The sequence below is a fragment of the Prionailurus viverrinus genome, chromosome B4, assembly GCF_022837055.1.
Source record: "Prionailurus viverrinus isolate Anna chromosome B4, UM_Priviv_1.0, whole genome shotgun sequence".
Taxonomy (NCBI): Eukaryota; Metazoa; Chordata; class Mammalia; order Carnivora; family Felidae; genus Prionailurus; species Prionailurus viverrinus.
In genome coordinates this window covers 125,690,120-125,705,977 of record NC_062567.1, presented here as the reverse complement: position 1 = coordinate 125,705,977, position 15,858 = coordinate 125,690,120, and the positions used below count along the sequence as shown (strand labels likewise).

Here is a 15,858-nt window from a genome sequence, read left to right as displayed (position 1 = left end):
TGCAAGAATACATTGTGTGGCTGTTTCTCCCCCCGCCCCCACCTCTGCCTCCCTGTGCTGTAGCACCTCTGGCTTAGTGCAATGGTAAGACACACCTGAGATGGAGTTTCATGTGTGGTCTATGAAGGTGTGCCCTTGGGACCGGCGCCTGAAGGCTCTGTGGGGTTTGCTAGAGGTAGCTTCCCCAGCAAACAATTCTCTGCAGGGAAGGTAGTTCCTGGCAATACATACCTCATTGAAGGGGCGTTTGGGCAGCATATCATGGCGTGTCCACCAAGCTTAGGTGATTGCAGTAGCTTCCTGACCTTTCTGCTTCCAGCTTGCTCCTTCTGCCGCCCTCCCCATGCACCTGCACACAGACATGCTCTGTTCTCAACGGGCAGCTTGAGTGATTCTTTAAAATAAAAGTAGGATTGCTTCACATTCTGTGTCTCCCTCTCTCTCTCCCCCTTGCCCGCTCATGCTCGCTCTCTGTCTCAAAAATAAATAAACATTAAAAAAACAAAAATAAAATAAAAAACTAAAAATAAAATAGAAGTAGGATCATGCCACTTCTCAGCTCTGAACCCTCAAGTGGCTTCTCTTTTCACACACAGGAAAAGCCAAGTTCTTCCAAATGGCTGTGAACTCTAGAAGGCCTCCCTCACCTCCTGGCTTTCTTCTTGTGGACTGGTCGCCATGCAGCCTGGCTCCCTCTTTTGCTCCAGGCTGTTTCCCCCAGCACCTACAGTTGAGTCTGGCACATAGTAGGTGCTCAAATCTACATTTGCAGAATGGTTGCAGGTTTGGTGAATGTGGGTAGGCTTTTGGCTCAGGCAGGTCAACCTTAGGTAGGGGTGTAACACACACCATGCGTGGCAGGTTCGTTTGGGGCTGTATTCAGACAGTGCACCTGTTCCAAATCCTGGTTAGACTTCTGTTGACTCACCCTAAGAATCAGTCTGCTCCTTTAATATGTCTTCCACATAACATTTGGATTTCTGATCGGGTGAGGGTACTCTGTTCTTTGTAACACAGGAAAATCCTAAAGTGGACCAGAAATATGCAGGATGGAGAACGCCTGGTGGTTCATTCGTTTGTTGTGCGTTTATTAGGCCTTGGCTATGGAGAAGGTGCTCGAAGTCCCCAGTGCAGGGGTGACCCTTCCTGTCCTCATCCTTGGCCCTGTAGCCCCCGTGGTTCCACCTGCCCTTCCTTGCTGAGCCCCTGACAGCTTGGGTCCCATTACAGTCAGGAGATGTCTACTTTTATTTTTAAATTATTTTTAATTTTTTGAATGTTGACATACCTTAGGAGGTGTTCTACCTTTATTTTCTACAGGATGCAGATAATTTTGTCTTTTGAGTCCATGGGTTTTTGTATTTAGAGAAAACAGAGTTTGATCACTGGCTTCCCAGAAGAGTAGGGATGTCCTGGAGGTTTGTAAGATGATTTTAGATGGCTCGTTAGCAATACATTGCTTTCATTTTAATAGTCACATATGTCACAGGGTGGTATGGGTTTCACAGCAGGACTGTGAATTCAACCCCTCGGTTTGCCACTGACTGGCTGAGCCAGAGACACTTAGCCACCCTGTGTCGCTCACTCGTCATCTTGAAATTTGGAAAACGCTGGATGTTAGGAAGACTGCAGAAATCCCCCCGATCCATGCTTTCGCTTTCCACGGTTACAGTTAGCCGTGGTCAGTCTGTGGTCTGGAAGCAGATGGTCCTCCTCCTGATGATTCGTCAAGTCAGTGGTAGCCTAACGCTGCGTCAGAATGCGCACGTCATTCACTCGTTCCATCTCTGCATGTAGCAATTTTATCTTCTTCCTTCATCACAGGAAGAGTGAGTACAGGACAATATGAGACTTAGGCCACATTTATATAACTTATTATAGTATGTTGCTATAATTATTTTGTGATTAGTTACTGTTGTTAAGCTCTCACTGTGCCTGATTGATAACTTCCACCTTATGGTGGGTATGTATCTGTAGGAAAATACATAGTATATTATAGGGTTCAGTACTATCCAGTTTCAGGCGTCCACCGGGGGTGTCTTGGAAAGTATCCCCTGTGCACTATTGTATATAGAAATTCTACACTGCTCTTAGACAGGATTCACCAAGGATCAGAGAGGTTACGTTACTTGCACAAGGTCACTCAGCTGGCCAGAGGCTGAGCTGCAGCCACCACCCAGCTCTCCCGAAGGGGTTAAAGCACAAAGATGCTGAACAGCTTTTCTTTATGCTGTTGAGGCATTTGGTGAACAGCATTACTTCACGAGGTGCACCTTCTTGCCCTCCCTTGTCTGCGTACAACAAGCCAGTGGGGCGCCCATTTTTATGTCCATTTTACAGACAAGCCAGTGAGGCTCAGGGACATTGAATGAATGCTCCTCAGTCACAAAACAGTAGCTTAGCCTTGATGTCGCAGCTCAGACCAGATCTCCCCATGAACCTTCTTCCACCTCTGTTTCTAGCTGTGTGCTTCTCCCCAGCTGCCTGTCCTCCTGGAGTCCTGCCTCCCCGCCCCTTGCTCCCCCACCACACGATCAGAACGTGGGCTCAGCCTGACTCCTCACAGCACATTGTTGAAATGGGGTTCCGCCCTCTCTCCCATCGCACAGTCTCTCTCGCAGTGTTGCTGGGGGGAAGCACAGCTGGGCACAGTATTAATTACTTCTGCTGGGGCCATACCTTGCCTGCCGTCCCTTAATTTTTTCCTACGTTTCTTTCGGGATAGCGGGAACTTTTTCCCTGCGTCCATACTTGAGAAGACAACCCTGTGGAGATTTTTCTTGTGTGTGTTGGGGTTGGGGGAGGGGAGGCCAGAACACAGAGAATGTTCTTTTTCAGGTTCTCTTGAAGGCTAACACACAGTTACAAATCCCAGTTGGCCCTGAATGTCAGGAGTGACAGTTGCTCTGGTCCAATCACTGGAAGGCCCTCTCCTCCCTGAAGCCCGCTGGTACCCTTTTGGCCTAGATGGTGCAGGTTGCTCTAGGCTGCGAGGACTCTGATCTCGTCAACATGGGATCCTTCCCAGTGTTTGATGGTGTTGTCTGGTGAGCTGTCTTTCTCCCTCTTCTCTTCATCCCGGGGGACTGCTTCACCTTTCCATCCAGCTCAACATAGTGCCTGGCATATCAGGGACGCCAGGAATGCCCATGTCATGCCTGAATCCTTCTTGTAAGTCCTAAAAGTCGATGTCACTCACTCGAACCTAGTTCAGTTACATCATGTCTTCAGGGGCAGCTTGTGGATGTGCTGAGTGCCAGATTCAGGACTAAAGGGAGTGAGCACGAAGCTTCGAGGGCTTCCTCGGAAAGAACTTTTGGTCCATGTGTCTGAGAACTTTGTCAAGCTACTTAAAGTTTATACATACAGCTCCTACATTCTCAAGTTTGTTACGTTGGTGCTCTCCTGCCTTTTTTTTTTTTTTTTCCAGCTTAGGGATGGGCAGTTTATCTATGAATGCTTCAGAGTCCTCTGTGCTTCCCTTCCAGCCACCGGGACCAATGTGAGGCTAGGAAGGGTCACTGGAATTGGTCAGGCCCTGGCAGGAAATCAATGGCACTCTTGAAGGAGGCAGGAAGGGTTTAAGGCAGCGCAGACATGCGAACTGGTGAGGGTAGTGAAGCCACTAGAACCCCTGGGCCCGAGGGATAGGAGACAGGTGGCCTAATGGAGCCCAGCAGAATCAGAACTCAGGGGGAGGGTTTCTGACAGGTGCAGGGGATCTGATCTCTCCTTCTGCCTGCCCTCAGGCCTCCCAGTGACCAAACTCCACCAGAAACCAGAGGCAGTGGGAGCCCAATTATTCAGTCTGTAAATGTCAGGCACTTAGGCACAGAGCAAATTGAAAGAGGGTAAGAGTGAGTTTGGAGGCACAAATTAAGATCCTCACCCCAGCCCAGTCTGAGCTTTGTGACCAGTAAAGGTAAGTATGACATCTATATAAAATGTAAGCAAGTCTTGATGACTGGCCTGTGGTCACCCAGTCTGGTATTTTAGATGCTTCACTTTGATGGGATGAGTGTCCAAGTAGTTTGGCCATTGGCCATCTTTTTTTTTTTTTTTTTTTTTTTTTAGTTTAGTTTATTTATTGAGAGAGAGAGAGCACGCACAGGAGGGACAGAGAGAGAGAGACAATCCTAAGCAGGCTTTGCACTGCCAGTGCTGAGCCCGATGTGAGGCTCAAACTCATGAACTGTGAGATCATGACCTGAGCTGAAACCAAGAGTCAGATGCTTAACCGGCCGAGCCACCCAGGTGACCCTGGCTATTGGCCATCTTTAAGTCACCACAAAGAGACACTTGAAACCTGGGCTTTGTAGCTTCAAAACCAAGTTATCATGGAGACCATATTTGTGGCTCTGCTCTTTCAAGGGACATTCATCCCTGTCCCCCTACTCTCTCTGCTCTGAAGCCCAACCGCTGACCCATTCTTGACATTCACTCCTATACCCACAAAAGCTGGGACCACCCAGAACTCTTCCAAGAGCATGTTCACAGTGCTCCAATTTTCTGCCTTCCTTGGTAGCAGGGCCTTGCTGCTACGGCTCCAGATGATGAATTTATTCATGGTGGCAGGTGTATTGGATGAAACTAAAGAGATTGGAAAATTATGTAAAATGTTTGAGAATGTGCACGCTCGTGCTTTCATTTAATGGGCCCATTTTAAAAAGCCCCTGAACCCTGAAGCCAAGACAAAGTTTGATATCTCAGAGGCCGCATGTTTAAATATTTGCAATTGCAAAGAGCTTGATTCAGCGTGCTTTTATCCATTCTTGTCCCCTTCCTGGTTATGTCTCCTGCGTGCAGGCATTTTCCTATTCATTTCCTCCGTGATTTAAACGGTGATGGTTGCATCCGCATAACAGTCTTTCATCCCAAGTCTTTTGGAGATATTATCCAGAGATAAGTGATGGTGTCTTCTCTTCATTTTACAGGTGGAGAAATTAAACTATGCATAAATTAGACTGAGTCAAGGTCGGGTTGGTAGCTTGTGGGTCTGAGTTTCCCTGTACCCTCTCTTCTTCTTTCTAAAAGCAGGGTTTCCTCACAACAGCCCTGTGACCTTTTGGACAGGGTAATGCCATGTTGGGGGGCTGCCCTGAGCCTTGTAGGGGGGTCAAGCAGCATCCCTGGCCTCTGCCCACTCAATGCCAGTAGGCCTGCACACACCAGGAGTGACAGCCAAAAATGACTCCAGACACTGTCAGATGTTCTGGGTAAGGCAGAGGGGGATGAATTTTGCCTCCTGTGGAGAACCATTGCCTTCCAGCAGAGTAATTTAAGATCCTGGACACCAGAGATTGTGAGTTCATTGGTCTGAGGTGGGGCTGGGGCACAGGGTGTATTTTATAAACCTTTCAAGTGTTTCTGATGTACTGTCAGGGTTAAGAATGTCTGCTCCAGAATTTGAATCCCATCTAAGCCTGAGTAAACTTCCCCTGGTGATGTTGCGGGGGGTGGGGGTCCGGGGAGGTGGGGAGTGTGGTATGAAGTAGGCCTGGGAACCAGAGGTCATTATCCTGAAAGCCTGTAGGGGAGCAACCAGGATATCAGAACTGCTTTTTTATTTTTATTATTGTTTTTTACCTTTGTACTTTGAAGTAATTATAGACTTTTAGGAAGCTGCAAAGGTAGTACGTAGGGTCAACAGAACTGTGTTTTGAACTGGCTGATGAGAATAATGGGGAGTCCAGAAGCCATGCCATGGGGAGAGGGCACCTCTGGAGGCCCCTCTTTTTTTTTTTTTCTTTTTAATTTTTTTTTGAGAGCAATTTATTGCTCTTCTTTTTTTTTAAATTTTTTTTTTAACGTTTATTTATTTTTGAGACAGAGAGACAGAGCATGAACGGGGGAGGGTCAGAGAGAGAGAGGGAGACACAGAATCTGAAACAGGCTCCAGGCTCTGAGCTGTCAGCACAGAGCCCGACGCGGGGCTTGAACTCACGAACCACGAGATCATGACCTGAGCCGAAGTCAGATGCTTAACCGACTGAGCCACCCAGGCGCCCCATGGAGGCCCCTCTGTTAATTAAGTATTGGGTGCTAGAGGGAACGTGCTCATTCTGCAATACTCCCAGGACAGAGCAAGCCTGGGGTGCCTGCTAGGAGGCCGGTTTCAGTCCAAGGTGGACTGTGCTTTGGCGAAAGGTACAACGTTGAGAGGCGTGACCCCTCTATTCTTTGAGCTGTTGTGAGAGGCTGGATGGCTTTCTGTAGGGGCTGCCCTAGAACAGGGTTTCCCAGTCTTTGTCAAGTTGCTACAGCACACAGGGTAGTCGTGCCTGAGCGGCCAGCCCTGCCTGGTAAGCCTTAAGACCTCGCTTCAGGACATGAGTGACTTTGTCCCCTGTAAGTCACTGACAGCACACCAGGGTGCCAAGGGGACCCCATTTGGGAAGCCCAGCTCCAGAGAACATCATCGCTATGATCGGAAGGCTGTGTGCCAAGCGCCATATTTATTCCACTCTTGGTATTGTTCCCTTATGTGCTCCATGACCTCCTGCAGGACATGTGTCATGGCCCTGTGTGACTGTGAGATGCCACACCTTTCCCAGGGTCATCCTGGGCTAAAGGAGGAAGCCAGGATTCCTTTCCAGAGCCCGAGCTCTTAACTGCTCAGATGAGATGCCCCATAAAGTCCCCTTCACTTCTCCTGTCTTGAGTTCTTGGAACGATGTCCCAGCTGGCGCCCTTATAGGTGTTCATTGGTGTCTTTGCCTGGTCAGGCTCCCCTAACCTGAGTCATCTTGCGAGAACATTTCCCAGCTCTGAGCCATCACTTCTCAGTCTGAGATCCCTGATTGTCACTGCTTCCTTTCAGGGTGTATTTCTTTCTTCTCTCATGTGACCAGTTGTCATTGTCCCCCAGCTTGGGGGCAGGGGACGCACTGTTTGCCTATGTGAGCCAATTGCCCTTTCTCTCGTCCCCAAAATGTAATTGAAAAGAGCCTTAATGGTTTCCAAATGATGATAGCTCCATAAACCGATTAAAAAGGCCTTAATAAAACTCTCAAGTTATTTTCCACAGCTGCAGACTATGCCCTTTGTTTTCTAATGATCCCAACAAGAAATGAGGGTGGTTTTTATTTTTCATGTGGTCTGGAACACCAGGAAGGCCCTCTTCCATCTGTTTAACTGCTCGCCCGGTTTTCTTTGCTTCCCAGACAATCCACGTTGCTATTGTCTGTGCCGGATATAACGCCAGCCGCGATGTCGTCACCTTGGTCAAGTCTGTCCTGTTTCACAGGTAAGCACGGCCATTGTTCTCTGCGGGCTTGTGCATGGGGCCGGGGCGCGTGGCTCGTGCGTGTGATCCATCCGTGTCGCTGCCTGCCTGCACACTTCCTCTGGAGAGAGTTAAAGAAGGGCAGCATTTCTCATCAATCACTGAAGCTGCTGTGAAAATATGCTTTTTGTCTGAAACCCTGGGGAGATTATTGTGTTAATAATGTTTAGCAGGAGCAGTTAGGTGCTGTCCCACAACGTTTAGGATTATAGCTCTTAGACCTAAAGGGACCTTCAAGGACACTTCAGATTTGAGGCTTCCATTTCTTCATTGGCTTCCTCTCCCGACAGTCACCAGACCTCTCTGTTTACACATCCCTGTTGACAGGTTGTGTTATGGACTGAATTGTGTCCCCCTAAAACTTATCTGCTGGAGCCCTAGCCCCTATTCCCTCAGAACGTGAGCTGTATTTGGAGATTGGCCTCGAAAGAGGTAATTCAGTTAAATTGAGGCAATATGAATGGACCCTAATCCAGTATGACTGGTGTCCTACTAAGAAGAGATTGGGAGACAGACTTATGCAGAGGGAAGACCCTGTGAGGACACACGGAGAAGACCCCCCCCGCCCCCGCCATGTACAAACCCAGGAGAGGGGCCTCAGGAGAAACCAGCCTTGCCAGCACCTTGATCTTGGACTTCCAGCTTCCAGAACCATAGAAAATAAGTTTCTTTTGTTTAAGCACTCCCAGTCTGTGGTATTTTGTTATGGCAGCCCTAGTTAGCTCATAGAGGTTGCTTGCTGTAATCCAGTTGTAGCCTGTCCCATATCTGGGCATTTCTAACAATTGGAAAGTCCTGCCTTATATTAAACTGAAATTTTCCAACCCGTAGATAATGTGTGTGGGTCCTCGTGGATCCCCATGGAACTAGCCACATAAAAGACAGGTTTCTCCTCCACCTGGAAGTGATTCTGCTTCTCCTAAGTCCTCTCTTATCCAACTTAAACTCCTGCCATTTGCTTCTACTTTTTTACAGGACTTTTCTTGTGTGTTTTTTTTTTTTCACTATTTTGATTGATTGATAGATTGATAGACCTAGTCAAGATGTATCCAGAATTGAGTTTGTAGTTCTAGCCAGTATCCTTGGCTCTGTTCTAACATTCTTACCAAGGGTTTAGATAAAGCTTATTCATGGCTGTGGCCAAGATGCAGAAGGTTCTGGGCAGTATGAATAATCACAAGAAGCTCTTAGATCTCAACTGAACAGAGATCAATGTCACGTTAATGCCCGACTCTTGCTGTCAGTGCTGAGGTCTGCATAATCTCCCTCCTGCACTTGGCCTCCCAGTCCCCAAAGATCCAGCTTCTCCAATGCCAGGTGATACTTTAAAAAGGCAAATCTGATTTCTTCAAACCTTTTCTTGGCTCCTCCTTGTGGACGGGAGAGAATTAAACCTCTTCACCGTGGTCTATCTAGACCATCAGGACCTGATGTGATTCTCTCTCCTCCCCTTGCTGATACTTCACTCTCCAGAAACATTGACCTGCTTGAATTCCCACCCTCTCCCTGCCTGTTGTCTATTTGTCCATTTCTCACCTCCTCCAGCCTCTTCCTCCTCCCAGCCTGGCAAACTTCTTATCCTTCTTTTTCTTTTTCTTAAAAAAATTTTTTTAACATTTACTTAATTTTGAGAGAGAGACAGAGAGAGAGAGAGAGATCAGGGGAGGAGCAGAGAGAGGGAGACACAGAATCCGAAGAAGGCTCCAGGCTCTGAGCTGTTGGCACAGAGCTCAATGCGGGGCCCGAACTCATGAACCATGAGATCGTGACCTGAGCTGAAGTCGGCCGCTTAACCAACCTAGCCACCCAGGTGCCCCTCCTTATCCTTCTAACAAGAGGCCCACCTGTACCTGTTAGTCTGGGCTGGGGCTCCCCTTCTCCCCACCCACAATACCCTGTGCATCTTTCTGTTACTGGACTTAGTACATTGTATTTTATTTCTGTATTCATGTTGTCTTTTGTAGTCGAATATGGGACTTCTGGGGACAGCAACCATGCCTTATATTTCTGTATTCTCAGTATCTTAGCAAAGGACTTCACATGTATTAGGTGCTCCATGAATGTTTACTTGTTTAACAAGTGAATCTGGGTAACTTCAGGTTATTAATAAATAACCTGAAGATAAATTTATTCAACCAGTTAACTAATAGATCTAGCTCAGACCTGGTTCAGCTACACATTCATGCCACTATACAGCTGAGTGATTTTCAGCAGGTCATTTTAACCCTTTAGACTTTCATGCTTAGGTTACTTACCTCTTGCTGTGAATCAGTTCACCCTGATATTTTAGATTGAAGACAAAATTTATTAGCTCAACTGTTTAAACTGAACTCACCTGGGTGGGTCTTTTGGTGGGTGCCCTGATGTGCCTGTAGTCAGGTAGCAGGCCCACAAAATGTCAGATTCCCTGCTCTGCACCCAGGAGCAGGAGATTCCCTGCCTTCCTCCCTGCCCTGGAGTGGGGAAGGGGGAGCACTGAGTAACCAACAAGTAGAGAATGCGGTCGGCTGATGGGAGGGGCTCTCCGTTCCCTCCTCTTACCTCTGCCAGGTTGGTATTGGGATTTCAGTTGCTCCTCTCAGGAGGAAATGGGAATACCAAATAAAGATACCAATAAAGCCCCAAGTGGGGCTCCACCTCATGTCTTCTGAATTAAAGTGAGATACCGTTTCTACACCACCATCACTCCTGTGCGTTGTTTGAGACTCCTTGTGGTTCTTCAGCCTTCATCTGCTTGAAACCGGGCATTTTGTCCCATAAGCACTGAATTAGATGAGTGGTTCTCAGCCCATTTGTGTTTGTTTCTTGTCACCAGTAAAAAACTTGGGTCCCTCCCTGATTGGGGGGAAAAGCCCCCCTGTTAAGAGAAGAGTATTCGCATGATTACAGTCAAATGTGCTGCCTCTCAATTATGGCTCATGTTAAAGCCATAAAAATGTTTTGTGTTGCTGGGTGTAAATATTATCGCTGTTGCTCCGCTACAAATCAAATAATTCCAGTAGTTGCCGAACAGCTTCGCTACAAATCAAATAATTCCAGTAGTTGCCGAAACCCTAAGGAATCCCATTGAGTGTAAACTTTCACTCCTACAGTAACTGCGCAGCACAAAGATGTTACATTTAAAAATAGCAATAGATTTATAATTGGCTGCCAATGGCATGCCGTGCTTTGGTGGCGGCCTGGGGATTTGAGAAGAAAGCAAATTCTTAGTATGCGTTAGGAAAATTCTACACGCCACGTCAGTGAGGACTTGATCTTCACCCAGATGACCACTTAAATCCCTCCCATCCTTGAAATTCTACAATGAGAATGTCTATGGATTGATGTGCTGGTGATAATGACTGGAGATATCAAGACAAAAGGACTTTTGAAAGACTTTCAGCTCAGAAAGTCCAGCTATAAATAGCTTCACTGCTTCCGAAGCACGTCATGGGGATTAACCAATACATGGTTATAAAATACTTTGGCAAATGAAGTACCTTTCTAGTGTTAATAATAATGTAATAATAGTGGTGTAGGATGCTTCTTTTGGCTTTCTCTGTTAATTACAGCAATTAGATTTATTTTCCAGACAAGACTTTCAGCAAATTTTCATTTAAGGCTTGCTTTGTTACACCAAATCAATTTTACTTCCGCAGTATGCCTGGTGACAGTTGACATAGTAGATTTTAAAAGAGAGTAAAAGAGTGATGTAGGCACTCCTGTATACTCCTACCAGAACCAGAAATTGCTATAACCTTTTTGGAAAGAGATTTTATGGTGTTATGCCCAAGACCTTGACCCTATATGACGACTTCAGAGACTCTGTCTTAAGAGGATAATCCTGGGCGGCCTGGATGACTCAATTGGTTAAGCATCCAACTCTTGATCTCAGCTCAAGTCATGATCTTACAGTTCATGAGTTTGAGCCCTGCATCGGGCTCTGCTCTGACAGCACAGAGCTTGCTTGGGATTCTCCCTCCCTCTCTCTCTTTCCCTCCTTCCCTCCCTCTCAAAAATAAATATTTAAGGGGCACCTGGGTGTCTCAGTCAGTTGAGCATCTGACTTCGGCTTAGGTCATGATCTCACAGTTTGTGAGTTTGAGCCCCGCATCAGGCTCTGTGCTGACAGCTCAGAGCCTGGAACCTGCTTTGGATTCTGTCTCTGTCTCTGTCTCTGTCTCTGTCTCTGTCTCTCTCTGCCCTTCCCCTGCTCGCTCGCTCTCTCTCTCTCTTTTTCAAAAATAAACATTTAAAAAATTCAAAATACTTAAGAAATCTTTAAAAAAAAAAAAGGATAATCCTGATTATAGAAAACACTTTTATGACATACTGCTTATAATGATAAAAATTTGAATCATACTCGGATGCTTGGGTGGCTTAGTTAAGCATCCAACCTCGGCTCAGGTCATGATCTCACAATCCGTGGGTTTGAGCCCTGCGTCAGGCTCTGTGTTGACAGCTCAGAGCCTGGAGCCTGCTTCAGGTTCTGTGCTCCTCTCTCTGCTCCTCCCCCACTCATGCTCTGTCTCTGTCTCTCTCTCAAAAATAACTAAACACTAAATTTTTTTTTTTAATTTGAATCATTCTTAAAAACAATAAGACTAAATAGTGCATCACTCTTTTATATAGTAACCCATGTTCTCAGTTGGTGGACAAATTGTATTTTATGATATAAAATAAGTGATAACACAGTTCAAAACATGTGCATAATATCATTCTGCTGTATAAATACAAGCACATATGTGTCACACGTGTGCAGATGTGCACAAATATTCTGAAAACACTGGTAGGAGAAAGACTAGCAGAGACTTTGTTTAAAAATGGAATTTTTCATGTGTTTGGAGAGGTAGAAATAAAGGTGATATTGTTTTTGTTTTCTCTTTACGTGTATTTTGGGTCATCTCATTGTGCAAAGAAAAAAGGTGGATGAGAAAGAATGAATACAAAATACATGTGCACAAGGATTTATCTCATAGAGAATAGCACGATATGTGTCCATGGAAGGGCTTTTAAAGGAAATTGGGGGACGACCTGTAACTCCAATCCCATTTGCAAATAAACTGGGAAGTGTAGCTGTTCTTCAAGGAAGCGAAGCTTTTAGTGAGCAGAGCGAAAAAAAATTACTTAGTTACTTAGTAGCTAAGTGTTTACCTCCTGGGCAGGAAGGTGGGCCAGCTTGTAAAAATTTAATATTTGTTTGCTGGAATGATCTACTGATTCTTACACTGTATAGTCCCGTTGGCAGGAAGAAGCTGGGTGATTTCCCTTACTTTGCATATCAAGCAGCTGGATTTTTGTTTTTGTTTTGTTTTGTTTTGTTTTTTTAACTTCACTCGTGCCCCTGAAGAACATGGAGGGTAAAACAGCCTATTTGTGCCAAGTATCCGTCTCTAATTGTGTTATTGCTTATTCAGGCTTAAGCTTATTATACAAGTAGAGTCTAGCTTGTGAAGGGAAGAACCTAGGATTTGAATAAAACAAACAAACAGAAGTAGGTTCTGATTTTGGTCTTGCCATCTATGAGCCAGGTGACCCTAGTGAAGTCTCTGTACTTCTTAGAGCTTTGGCTTGTTCTGTAACCTTTCTTACAGCTCTGCTTGCCTGTCAACAGAGATAATCTATGTGAAACATTTCTGTTTTTTTGTTTTTTCTTTTGAGAGACAGAGAGAGAGAGAGAGAGAGAGCGCGCGCATGGGAGCTGGGGAGAGGGACAGAACAGGAGAGAGGGAGAACCCTAAGCTCAGATGGAGCCCGGCATGGGGCTTGATCCCACGACACTGGGATCATGACTTGAGCTGAAATCAAGAGATGGGCACTTAACCACTGAGCCACTCAGGCACTCCTGTATTCTGTTTATTGAACAAATATAAATGTAGCTCTCACTCTATATCAGGCTCTTCTCTAAGTGTTTTTCAGATATTAATGCATTTAATGCTCCTGTGACTCCAGGAGGTGGGTACTATTATCACCCCCTTTTAGAGATGAGGAAGCTGAGAATTCATGTTAAGTCCTAGCTCAGAGTCGCAGGATGCTCAGATATGGGTTGGTACCCAGTCAGTCTAGCTTCAGAGTCTGAGCCCTCAACTGGGGGTGGCAGGGGTGTGGGGTGGGTTGGGGGTTACTATTTTGAATATCATTATTCTTTCTGTTTTTAATCATCATTTTGGGTGACCTTGTGGACATTGTTTCACCCCTTCATCCCTCCACTGAAGTATGTATTTTTGAGGTGCTGAGTATAAAATAAATAGTGGTTTTAAAGGCTTGGACATTAGTGTTCTTGTAAAACTTAAGAAAAAAGCACGGAGGAAAGGAAGTGGTAACTGTGAGGTCATAGTTAACTTAATTAGCTTGATTGTGGTGATTATTTCACATTCCACACATATGTAAAAACATCACCTTAAACGTTCGTAATATATTTAATGTATACCTTAAATATATACAGTTTTTGTCAACTCAACCTCAGTAAACCTAGGGAAAAGAGAAAGTGCTATGGTCATGTGATATCTTCGAACAGGTAGGATACCTATGCTATTTGGTCATGCACGTACATGTAAAGCCAAAGAAAAGTGATATGTGTAGTTCAGATACCAGGCATCACATAGGCCATTGTATTTGACCTTCATCCCAACCCGGTACAGTAGATGCCACTGCCCCCACAAATGGATGAGGAAACTGGGGCTCACAGAGGTTAAATAGCTTGTTCAAGGTCACAGGTGAGTAAATGATGCTCCTGGGATTCTAACCTTGGTTGTGCCAAAGCCTGGAATCCATGAGGCCTTTTTGTTTGTTTGTTTTTGGAAAGTTGCTCTGTATTTCTCCCACGGAGAGCTCTTCTGATGTGATGCTGACTTGCCCTTGAACCCTCCCACACGATCAGTGCTACCTCTCTTCCTTCTAACTGGGAATGCACACCGAGAAACCCTCATTCTGGCGGCTGTGTTTTTCTGCAATAAGTTGTATTAAATCTCCAAGTGTAACAGATTCACTGAGCATTGGAGCCGCTGCCACAGGCTCTTTCTTTTTCTAAAAATTGCCATTCCATTGTAAACTTAATAATTAAGGATTATTTCAGCTCAGATGTCCCTGTGTATTTTAATAAAAGCAGACCCTAGATTGCCTTGTAGGGGCTGTGGCACATTCCTGACAAGATAAGAAAGGAAAGGCAGGGAGAAAGCTGGGGTTTAATCATCTTTGCTCTTTGTATTACCATATTTACGGCATCCCAACCTGGACCAGGGGAGCAGTTAAGGAAATCAGAGGCGGCAGGAGCATTGCTCATTATAAGCGAAGTCCGCAGGCTCTGCTGAAGATAAAACATGCACTTGCTTCTTTCTTTGTTGTCAAAGCGTGATCTGGTCTGAATATAGACCAGACTTAATGTCTGTGTCGTTCAGGCCCCGGCAAGCTACATGGGACCCGTTCTATATTAAGATATTCTGGCCTGTTCACATAGAAGCCTTTTCTCATGGGCTCAAAGCAATGCTCCCCAAATGCATATATAATTGGTGGCTGGTATAAAAGGCTGTTTTTGATGTTGTACAGAAATAAAATTAAATAACAATGAATCATCTATCAAGGAAATTATCTTTGTGTGTGTGTGTGTGTGTGTGTGTACGTGTGAATAGTAAGAAATTCTGGATAAGTGCTTATCCTTCCCTTGGTAAAGTTCTGTTGGTGTGAATATGTCATTAACATCTGTCTAACTCTTGCTAATCTCCCACTGAACAAAAGAGAATAGGTGGCAGGCTCTCGGCCTTTGGCTGATTTTGGAATTTGAAGGCGCCGTATCATTAAAACTATTCCTTGGGGCACCCGGGTGGCTCAGTCGGTTAAGTGTCCCACTTGGGCTCAGATCATGATCTCCTGGTTCATGGGTTCGAGCCCCGCGTCGGGCTCTGTGCTGACAGCTCGGAGCCTGGAGCCTGCTTCAGATTCTGTGTGTGTCTCTCTCTGCCCCTCCCCCGCGTGTGCTCCGTCTCTTTGTCTCTCAAAAATAAACATTAAACACACACGCATACACACAACGAATTCACACCTTCCTGAGCTAGGAACTGAAAGTGAAGTAAGACTCAGAAGTCACACCTGGAGATTGAAATACCACCTTTATTGCAGTTTGCTCTGGGCTGTGGGATGTTCTTTCAAATGTGGGCACAATTGGGCTCTTTTTTGTCCCGACCAGTTGAGTTTCCCTCCCAGTCAGAGGCTGGCCTTCCCCATGTGGCGGACCGTTTATTGTACAACACAGCTCCCTGAGGAAGGAAGCCAGAGACCGCCAAGCAGACCGGGTCTACTTTCCTCCCCCAAACCCACAGGTCACATCCCATCACAAGCAAATGAATAAGTATTGGGATTTGATTCACATACTGTAGCGTTCACTCCTTAAATGTGTACAGCCTGCTTGTTGGTTTTGAATATTCAGATTTGTCCGTCCATCGCTGCTTCCTAATATTAGACCATTTCTATACCCTCAGAAGCCCTTGTATCCATGCAGAGTCTTGCCCTGTTTCCCCTTCTTCCATCCCCCAGCGGCCACTTGTCTTTCTGTTCCTGTGGATGTGTTTGTTCTGGACATTTTGTAGAAATGGGACCTT

General features: G+C 45.7%; 1 protein-coding gene across 3 annotated transcripts in view; it reads left to right on the top strand.

Annotated features, from left to right (window-relative positions):
* LARGE1 (LARGE xylosyl- and glucuronyltransferase 1) overlaps window positions 1-15,858 on the top strand; it is a 541,787-nt gene that overhangs the window by 253,145 nt on the left and 272,784 nt on the right. For all 3 annotated transcript variants that reach the window (XM_047867970.1, XM_047867968.1, XM_047867969.1), the window contains exon 4: window positions 7,164-7,246. In XM_047867970.1, the coding sequence (XP_047723926.1) occupies window positions 7,164-7,246 (83 nt within the window). The remainder of the gene's footprint in view (window positions 1-7,163; window positions 7,247-15,858) is intronic.